The following is an 11,063-nucleotide window of genomic DNA, read 5'->3' as shown; positions in this document are numbered from 1 at the left end:
AATTTTAACTTTAAAAAATTTTAAGATAACACCTTAATTTTGAGAAATTCACATAAAACATCTTTTTTTCTAAAAATAATCATTCTACTATTGAATCTTGGATTTTGATGATGAAATCAATTGGTAAATTATTTGATCTAATCCATGTGTTGAGATAAGTGTGCAGGATTAATTATGATAGCAGTAAAGCGTCAAGCATATGATGGGCCGAAGTTGAAGACTCGGATGATATACCGGGAGCTCGCCAAGAGTTCATCATGGGATCACCGGAAGCATGTTGGAAGACTTGCCGAAAGCTCGTCGGAAAATCGTCGAAAGCGCACCGGAAGACTAGCCGAGAGTTGGTCAGGAGATCGCTAGAAGACTCGCCAAAAAGTTCGCCGAGTGAAAAATCGACGTACCAGACCATGCTTGCCTTAATCGTAGTTAGAAGGATAATTAGAGTTGATTTGGGAGGTAATCTCATCAACTTTATTAAGGGCCAACTAGGCTCGGAGTTGGGCTAGTTTGGGCTAGAGTCAAGGCCCAACTAGGATGTTGAATTCCTGGTAGAAGGTGGCACTGCTAGGGCCGACAATGGCACCGCTTGGAAAGCAGCACCCTAGGTGGTCTAGGCGGTGGTACCGCCCAAGCGGCAGTTATTGCTGCCAGCGATGGTACTGCCCCTATCAGGCGGTGGTACCGCTAGAGCTTGGTCTCCGAGCTTTGTCAAGCCATGGTACAGCCCAGATTGAACGGTAGTACCACTCAGTATTAGGTGTCAGGTGATGGTACCGCCCAGTAATGGTGATGGTACTGCCAGTACCCTCGAAATCTGGGATGAGATACTTTTTTGCTCCATTTTTGAAAGCCATTGGGGCCTATAAATACTCCACCCTTTTCAGTATGAAAAGGCACCAAAGTGTGATTATAATCTTGAGTTATTGGGGTGTAAAAGTGTTGTAAACAAGTGCTAAAGTTCTCCTCCCTTTCTAAATTTTGAGATCATTCAAGAGAGGTGTGAGACTTGTAGGGGTTCTCTCCTAAACCCGGGAAAAGAAGATAGTGCTGTAAAGAGGTGTTTAGTCTTCACCTATTGAAAGAATGTCTTTAATGGACGTTGGAGACCTCGTCGGAGGAGGAATTCGAAAGTGGATGTAGGTCACCTTGGCTGAACCACTCTAAATTCTGGTTTGCATTTCATTTGTGTAATTTACTTTACTGCAAACCTCCTTAATCTTCTCTTGCACTTTTACGAAAGCTTTCAAGTTCAACTTCTCTCCGAAACAGATTGAATCAAAACCGTTTTCATCGAAATAGGTTTTAAACGAAACGAACAATTTTCTGAAATTGTGAAAGTTCTCTACTGCACTAATTCAAACCCCCAACCCCCACCCCCCCTTAGTGCCGCTCTTGATCCTGTTAAATCTCATATTTTGATGATGAAACCACTTGATATGTGTTTATGTTTTAATCTACGTTTTGAGTGATGCAGGATGCTCCGATCAGGATGAGACAATTATAGCAGGAAAAATCATGTTGTGCCGGAGGAACATGTCAGAAGATTGGACGTCGGGCCGGTGGATCGGTCGATGTATCGATAGAAGGCTTTGGGTCGTGGACTCAAGCATCGGGCCAAGAAGAGCAGGTATTGTGCCAAGGATATCGGAGTTGCAGAGTCAACTAGCCGATTGGGAAATAGGTCACAGGAGAGGACGATGCGTCGAAGAATCGGATGAAGCGTCGAGGGACCAATGACATGCCGAACAACTTGGTTAATTGCTTAGGATTAATTGTCTCGATTGAAGTTTTATTTTACATATGCAGGATTAACTACGATGGAAGTAAGACATGCAGCAGGAGTTACGCCGGAGTCAAGACTATAATCACGTTGGGGGTTCGAGAGTTCGACGGAAGTCCGAACGATCGTCAGAGGTTCTGCGAGAATAAATATGAGAAGTCCAGGAGCTTGCCAAAGAAGCTCGTCGGAACTCGCCAAGTGGATCATCGCAAGTCCAGGAGCTTACCGGAAGTCCGCCGAAGGTTCATCGGATGTTCATCGGAAGTTCGCCGGAAGCTCGCCGAAAGAAGCAATTGACGCACCGGAGCAAGTTGCAGTAAATGCCTTAAGAAATTCGTAGTTAGCACGATGATTAAGTTTGAAATGAGAGGTGATCCCATTAGCTTAATCTTGGGGCAATTGGGCCCTTGATAGACCCAAATTGGGCCGAATGGATCAGCCCATTCGGACCCAGATTACTTGGCTAGAGGTGGCACCGCTTGGGTCGGCGGTGGCACCGCCCAGGGCTTAGTCTCCGAGCTCTGGCTAGGCGGTGCAACCGCCTCTGACAGAGGTGCAACCACCTGAGCTCAGTCTCCGAGCTCTGGCTGGGCGGTGCAACCGCCCTAGTCAAGTAGTGGCAGGAGGTGCAATCGCCCTTGACAGGAGGTGGCATCGCCCAGAGGCTTAGTCTTCAAGCTCTGCCAGGCGGTGCAACCGCCATACCCCAGAATTCGGGGAGATGACAGTTTTGAGCTCGAAATTCAAATTGGGTTGGGGCCTATAAATACCCCACCCTTTCAGCAATGAAAGGGCAACCCAAAAGGCACCGAAAGCTTGATCTTACTCTATGATTTTAGAGCTCAAAAGTGTTGTAAAGTCTAGAAGTTCTCCTCCCTCTTTTCTTCCAAGTTTTGATCTTTCAAGAGAGGAGAGAAAAGTTTGTAAGGGTTGTCTCCTATGCCCATCAAAAGGAGTGAAACTGTAAAAGGATGGTTGGCCTTTGCCTATTGAAGGAAGGCCTCTAGTGGACGTCGGTGGAGAAAGCCAGAAGTGGATGTAGGTCAAGATTGACCGAACCACTCTAAAATTGCGGTGCTCTCTGGTTTGCATTTACTTTGAGTATATTATCTTTACTACAAACCTCCTCAATAGCTTACTGCCTTCTACGCATTTACGATCGTGTTTCAAAGTTCAGTATTTTCCGAATCGGTGTTTAGACATAAATCAGTTTTATCGTACGAACATCATATTTCAGTTTGCGCTTACATTCTAATTTTCATCATAACTGCAAACTGCCTTTATAGATTCGCTTTAACTACATCTCTCTTGATCACAAGTTAAAGTGATTTATAAATCGAGTTTTCTATCGAAATCGCTTTTATCGTACGAACGCAGTTTTAATTGTCGAAAGTTTTCCGCTGCACTAATTCACCCCCCCCCCCTCTTAGTGCTCCTGATCCTAACAATTGGTATCAGAGCCCGGTATTTCTCTCATTTTGGATTTACACCCGAGAGAAATGGCTCTTCATGGCTTTAAAGAGGGTTTTTCGGTTATTCGTCCACCGTTGTTTAACGGATTGGACTATACTTATTGAAAAACTCGAATGAGAGTTCTCTTTATTTCTATGAATTTGGATTTATGAAATATTGTTGAAAACGGTTTTCAACTTCCCTCTAAACCGATGAACGAATGGTTGGATTTGGAGAAGAAGTATTTTTCTTTAAACGCAATGGCTATGAATGCCTTATTTTGCGCTTTGGACAAAAATGAGTTCAATCGGATTTCTATATGCGAAACGGCTTTTGATATTTGGCGAACACTTGAAATCACGCACGAGGGAACTAGTAGAGTCAAAGACTCGAAAGTTAACATTTTATTGCATGATTTTGAGCTTTTTTGAATGCAACCAAGCGAGACTATAGGCGATATGTACACCCGTTTCATGGATGTCGTCAATAATCTAAGAGTTCTTGGTAAATCTTTTTCAAATTTTGATCTCGTAAGCAAGATCTTAAGATCCCTTTCAAAAAGGTGGGATCATAAAATAACGACAATACAAGAAACAAAAGATTTAAATATTTTTCCACTTGAAGAACTTATCGGTTCATTGATGACATATGAAATGGTGCATAATGCACATGATGAACATGATGAACAAAACAACCTTCCAAAGAATAGGAAGGATTTTGGACATAGAACATTTGAAGACCACTCGAGCATAAGCTCAAATGATGGTGAACTTAAACTACAAATGAAATAAAAATTAAAAAGCAAAAAGAACGGAACTACTTGCTTTGAACGCAAGAAGAAGAACATAAAGTGGGATGAATCGAGCTCCTCCGAAGACGAGGAAAAAATCAAGAAAGGCGAGGTGGCAAACTACGCCTTAACCGCTTTCAATGATGAGGTAATCGAAATCCCCCTAATTTATTTTGAAATTACTTGATGCTTTCATGATGTATTTTATTTTATAATTAATTTTCTTAAAAATTACATGTTTAAAAATAAAAATACAAAAATTATGATCATACTAGTAATTTTGAAAATTGCATATTTTATTATAAACAAACAAAATGATTTTGATTGAAAATATGAAATCATGCTATATGTGGTTAAGAAGTAATAATATGTATCATGTTGATTTCCTTTGTTATTTCTCAATTTTGATTAAATAAAATCATGCTTGAAGAAATGCATAATGATGTAATATTAAATATTTTGATACCATGATTGACAATTTTATGCATGAGATTTTAAGTTATACATGATGATAAGCATGTGTTATTTTCATGAGTGTATTTGAAAAACATATGGCAAAATCATGTCCGAATGCATGAAAGTGTTAACAATGCATGAAAGGTTTCTTCTTGAAAAATTTATTTTTTTGACTTTATTGATTTTTTAAAAAGGGAAATTAATGAATCTATTTGTATTACTTTTGTGAGTCTCTTGAAAATGATCTTGATTTGATGATTTAAATAAGTTTTATCTTGATTTTTTAAAATTTGTAAATTAAGATTTCTTATGCTTAAATCAAGATTTTATATGCATGAATTAATATCTTGTTCTCTTACAAGATTGAATGGATTCTATCTTTTTCATGGTCTCCTAAGAATTCTTTATGTTATTTATTTAAGAGGAGATTTGTTAAAATGAATCACGGTTTCTCTTGATTTTTCGAAATTATAACTTGAGTATTCATTTTATAAATCAAGATTGTTTATATGTTCTTTCATGACATCTTTTAAGGCTTGTGATTTGAATTTTGTTATGTGAAATTCTTTGAATGTATGAAATACATCGAATCACCTAATAATTCTTCTTGATATTCCTTATGTGATGATATGAATACATGAAATATTCATTAATTTGTTTTGATGTATACAAATAAGAAGTTTTGATCATGGTAGGATGTAATTTGACAAATTTAGTACCATCATGATGTAAAATAAATGATGATTAGGAAACATGCATTAATGATGATTGTATATTTTATGATTTGGTATGATGCATGCAATGATGAAATATTTATGAATTTGAAATGATGCATGCAATACTTATGACAATGATGTATATGATGTATTGCATATGATATGTATCATGAATGCTTTAAATGATGAATGTTTGGTATCATGATCAACATGTTGATAAATGCTTAAAAATTTTAATGTTTGAGTATCATGTATGATATGCCCATTAATGATGATTGATTTATTTTTCGATATCGTGCATGAAAAATAAGGTTTTTAAAATTGTGTATGTTTTAATTTGAATATATAATGATGCACAAATAAGATTGATACTTACCTTTGTCATAATCTGAAAATTGATAAAAGGGTCTTCCCTTCTTTTTGACAATGACAAAGGGGGAGCAAGAATTTCTAGCGTGGACATCATGAAAAGAGGCAAACTAGCTAGCTTACACAATTCAAGATGAAAGCAAAAATTACACTTCTCAAAAGAGAAGATGCAAATGTAACACTTGCCAAATTGTTTGTCTGCCTCATGTAAAACATTATCTCTTGCTAGTTTGGCATTTTGCTAGTTTGCACTTTGCAAAGAAAGAAAAAATGACACTTCTTAAAAGAGAAGAAAGAGCTTGTTATCTTGAACATCACAAGTTTGCCAAACAAAAATTGTAAAAGTGCTATCTTGCCTATCTCAAGAAGCAAAACTTGCAACTTGCACATTGTAATAGGAAGCAAGAATCATAAGCTTACACAAGAAAGCTATCTTGCATTTGCTTTCGAAATTTTTGCTAGCTTGTATGTAGTAAAACCTGCATATCGTAAAAATTACTAGCTTGTAGTCTAAAGAGAATCAAATAGTTGCTATCTTAAGAAAAGTAAACATGCTAAACTTACACTTTGTAATGGAAGCATAATTGTGAGCTCAAACATTGCAAAGGAAGCAAAAATTTGCTAGCTTGAAACTTGCATATTTTAAGAAGCAAGAGTTGCTTTCTTGAACATCTCTAAATTACTAGCTTGCAAATTCTAAAATGTTGTAACATTGCTAGCTTGCATGATGTAGAACTTACTATCTTGAACATTACCAAAAGTGCTATCTTGTATGCTGTAAAACTTGTATACCTAAACCTTGATAGTTTGAATGTTCTAAGCATGATGTAACACTTGCTAAATTTTCTAGCTTCAAAATTGCATGATGATAAAACTTGATATTATGTTTTTCATGCAATGAGTTAAACTTATATTCCAAACACAAGAATAGTTGGACTTTTCTTTTTGTTGATGACAAAGGGGGAGAAGTATGATGTTATACATAAGTTTATGCATAAGTTCATGATGACGTGTTGTAAATATTCATGATGGATATTGCAATGACTTGAATTCAGTTTGAATTCAAAGTTCTATCAATATGGCATATTGATAAGGGGAGTTTGTTTAAACTCTGGGAGTTAAGGATAACTCCGTCATCAAGTAGTTGTCATCATAAAAAAGGAGGAGATTGTTGAATCTCATATTTTGATGATGAAACCACTTGATATGTGTTTATGTTTTAATCTGTGTTTTGAGTGACGCAGGATGCTCCGATCAGGAAGAGATAATTAAAGCAGGAAAAATCATGTTGTGCCGGAGGAACATGTCAGAAGATTGGACGTCGGGCCGGTGGATCGGTCGACGTATCGACAGAAGGCTTCGGGTCGTGGACTCAGGCATCAGGCCCAGAAGAGCGGGTATTGTGCCAAGGATATCGGAGTTGCGGAGTCAACTAGCCGATTGGGCAATAGGCCATAGGAGAGGACGATGCACCGAAGAATCGGACGAAGCGTCGAGGGACCAATGACATGCCGGACAACTTGGTTAATTGTTTAGGATTAATTGTCTCGATCAAAGTTTTATTTTACATATGCAGGATTAACTACGATGGAAGTAAAACATGCAGCAGGAGTTGCGCCGAAGTCAAGACTATGATCACGTTGGGGGTTCGAGAGTTCGACGGAAGTCCGGACGGTCGTCGGAGGTTCTACGAGAACAAATCCGAGAAGTCCAGGAGCTTGCCAAAGAAGCTCGTCGGAAGCCGCCAAGTGGATCATCGCAAGTCCAGGCGCTTGCCAAAAGTCCGCCGGAGCATCGCCGAAGGTTTGTCGGATGTTCGTTGGAAGTTCGCCGGAAGCTCGCCGGAAGAAGCGATTGACGCACCGGAGCAAGTTGCAGTAAATGCCTTAAGAAATTCGTAGTTAGCATGATGATTAAGTTAGAAATGGGAGGTGATCCCATTAACTTAATCTTGGGGCAATTGGGTCCTTGACAGACCCAAATTGGGCCGAATGGATCAGCCCATTCGGACCCAGATTACTTGGCCAGAGGTGGCATCGCTTGGGTCGGCGGTGGCACCGCCCAAGGCTCAGTCTCCGAGCTCTGGCTGGGCGGTGCAACCGCCCCAGTCAGGCGGTGGCACCGCCTGAGCTCGGTCTCCAAGCTCTAGTAGGAGGTGCAACCGCCCCTGACAGGAGGTGGCACCGCCCAGAGGCTCAGTCTTCGAGCTCTGCCAGGTGGTGCAACCGCCCCAGTCAAGCGGTGCAACCGCCAGACCCTGGAATTTCGGGAGATGATAGTTTTGAGCTCGAAATTCAAATTGGGTTAGGGCCTATAAATACCCCACCCTTTTCAGCAATGAAAGGGCAACCCAAAAGGCACCGAAAGCTTGATCTTACTTTGTGATTTTAGAGCTCAAAAGTGTTGTAAAGTCTAGAAGTTCTCCCCCCTCTTTTCTTCCAAGTTTTGATCTTTCAAGAGAGGAGAGAAAAGTTTGTAAGGGTTGTCTCCTAAGCCTGTCAAAAGGAGTGAAACTATAAAAGGGTGGTTAGCCTTCGCCTATTGAAGGAAGGACTCTAGTGGACGTCGGTAACCTTGTCGGTGGAGGAAGCCAGAAGTGGATGTAGGTCAAGATTGATCGAACCACTATAAAATTGTGGTGCTCTCTAGTTTGCATTTACTTTGAGCATATTATCTTTACTACAAACCTCCTCAATAGCTTACTGCCTTCTGCGCATTTACGATCGTGTTTCAAAGTTTAGTATTTTCCGAATCGGTGTTTAGACGTAAATCAGTTTTATCGTACGAATATCAAATTTCAGTTTGCGCTTATATTCTGATTTCCATCATAACTGCAAACTGCCTTTATAGATTCGCTTTAATTATATCTCGCTTGATCACCAATTAAAGTGATTTACGAATTGAGTTTTCTATCGAAATTGCTTTTATCGTACGAACGCAGTTTTAATTGTCGAAAGTTTTCCACTGCACTAATTCACCCCCCCCCTCTTAGTGCTCCTGATCCTAACAAATCCTAACGTCTACTTATGTCAGCCAACTCACCTTCGCTTGGCCCTTAGCTATGCTTTTGTCCAAGTGGCCATCTCCCTCTACTCCGAAACAGTTTCTCATGGGGCAAATATGCCCATGTATAGAAGGGACCAATGGCGGAGGTATCACCCTCATCGCATCCCAATAATTACCTCTCCTCTCGTTCCTCATGTAAGAGCTACAAGTGAAGCGCCCAAGGGTAGGGTCGATGCTCGCTACGCCTCCTTGTCGATGATGGCCCTCACGTCTCCTTTCGCATATAAGGGTTGTTGATGATAGATCTAGTAAGGCGAGATCCAACGAGGGAGAAAAGGCGACAATGCAGGGGGAGATGATGATGGATTTGATGAAGGTAATGGTAAAATAATATTTTTATATGAGCAAAGATACTTTATAAAAATTTAAAAAAAATTAAAACAGAAATATTTTTTAAATTTAAGATTTTTTATAAAAATTTATCCCTTTTTTTTTTTGCTGTTTTGGTGGGGGGTGGGGGCACTAGAATCTTCTCCCCCACCAACAACATTAGATGAGACATGCAAATTTGTACACACGCCTATGGTTCGCAACAAATATCACAATTCAGCCACGAAACCACTATTTTGATTATTATATCACAATCTTCTTTGACTCAACTCTCCGCTTGTCTGCCAAAGCAGACGCTATCGATCGGCCTTATTGTGATGCCTTGTAACTCCAACATGCACACTATGACATTGTACAACCATTCAAACTGTGATCTTTAAGCCACTCCTTCCTCCGATTTCTTAGCTTAACTTCAGCGAGATCAAACCAGATTTGCTCGAACGCCTTCACGATGACATCGTGGTACTCGTTGGAGTTGAGTGACAGGTAGCAAGCAAGAAGCTCCTCCAGATCTTTCGATGCCCGGATGTTGTTCTCCACGATCATCTCCACCATCGAGTCCCTGAAGTCCCTCCCAGGGTCCGACGATGACTTCACCACCGCGAAGCTCTCCAAGAAGCCCTTCCTCTCGAGCGCTGCCGCTGCCTCCGTCCCGCCGCACCTCTGGCCAAGCTGGGCCTGAACTTTCTTTCTCGCCAGCCTCGGAGAGTTGGCTCTCATCGGAAACCGGTGAAGTCCGGGAGACGATCTCTTGGCTTGCTTCTTGCTCTGCTCAGCTTCAGTGGTCGCCGGCTTGGTGATAATTGGACGGAGTTTAAGCTCTGAGACCGAGTCGAATTCGTCGAGCTTCTTCTGCGTTTGAGTGGTGGAGCTATTGGTGTCCACTTCAATGATGACGTCGGTGGCAGAGGATGTTACTCTGCAGCTACGAGAGTGCGGCCACGAGGAAGCGTCTTCGGACTTGAATCGGTCACCGGCGTGGATCCCCTGGAACTCATGATTGTCGCCGTCGATGTAGAGGTCGAGTTGATACGGCGGGGTCACTGGCGACGCTACCGCAGGAAATTCTGGGACGGAGGAGGCGGCCAGCTTGGGTTTTGTGGGAGCAGCTCTGATGGGCTTCCTCCTCACACACTTCTTGGACTTCCTTGCTGGTTCCACGGGGAAATGGGTGTCCAAAACCTTGGAACGGGTGGGGGAGAAGGAAAACCTGTCGGCTTCCGCTCTGCTGGAGTAGTAGTGAGAGGCTCTATTGGGAAGAAGCTTAGGCTCCGGAGGCGAGAAATGAACCGGACTGGTGGTTGCTGCTGCTCTTGGAGGCTGACATCTTCCCATGGAGTTCTTGTGTGCTCTCTGGCCCATGTGTTTGAGCTTGTAGAAGCAAGCATTGGCAATCATGTCCAATAGCCGAAACCTATAGTTTCCCATCACTCAGAAACCAAATTGGATCACCTGAAAGAAAGAAGCAGAGTCTTCTGGGAATTAGGACACAGAGAAGAATATCAGAAGGAAGAAACCCAATCTGCTTTCTTCTTATTGTGAAGTGACAATTGAGACAGCCAATATAAACATGCACGCAAGTGCCTCACAAGATAAGCTTTGCCTTATTGTGCGTGTGTGAGAGAGTGACAGAATTCTTTGTGTGGGAGGCCGATGGGAAGAAGGTGGGATATAAATAGAGAAGGCTCAGGGTCGCTTTAGCTCAGGGTGGGGTCCATGAGGTGGAAGACGTATAAATGTGGGCAATTAAAGATGTATAAAAGCTACCGGGCTGAGGGTTCTCAAAGCAAACTGGAGATGGGATGGATTGGAAGTCTCTCCTCGATGCATTATTAATATTTCACCGATAAGACATAAAACCTTTTCTTTTAGCTTGATGTGGTTGTGAGTTCTCTCTCTCTCTATCAGTTAATTTGATGACAGGGTTTGAGTTCTCACTGACCATCTTTTGCATTCAAGTCACATTAGTCAGGAGACTTGTGTTATCACTTCTGGTCCAATTTAACAAGCTGCCTTCAGCTTTACTTTTATGCATCGACCAAATAAACCGGAAGAACATTAGTCACAAGGCACATTTTTCAGCGGCATAGAGGTGGAACTTAAA

At 41.3% G+C, this 11,063-nt stretch overlaps 1 protein-coding gene across 1 annotated transcript; it reads right to left on the bottom strand.

The window, feature by feature from the left end:
* Positions 1-9,174: 9,174 nt before the first annotated feature.
* LOC103973790 (transcription repressor OFP1-like) lies at positions 9,175-10,801 on the bottom strand. The gene has a single exon (XM_009388450.3). The coding sequence runs from the start codon at positions 10,385-10,387 to the stop codon at positions 9,302-9,304; it is 1,086 nt and encodes a 361-aa protein (XP_009386725.2). The 5' UTR covers positions 10,388-10,801; the 3' UTR covers positions 9,175-9,301.
* Between the last annotated feature and the right edge of the window lie 262 nt (positions 10,802-11,063).

This window comes from Musa acuminata, chromosome BXJ2-10 (assembly GCF_036884655.1).
Source record: "Musa acuminata AAA Group cultivar baxijiao chromosome BXJ2-10, Cavendish_Baxijiao_AAA, whole genome shotgun sequence".
Classification (NCBI taxonomy): Eukaryota; Viridiplantae; Streptophyta; class Magnoliopsida; order Zingiberales; family Musaceae; genus Musa; species Musa acuminata.
This window is presented reverse-complemented; position numbering and strand designations above follow the sequence as displayed.

Coding starts and splice junctions, on each gene's coding strand:
- LOC103973790 (XM_009388450.3), bottom strand. CDS start 10,387: ATGGGAAACTATAGGTTTCGGCTATTGGACATGATTGCCAATGCTTGC.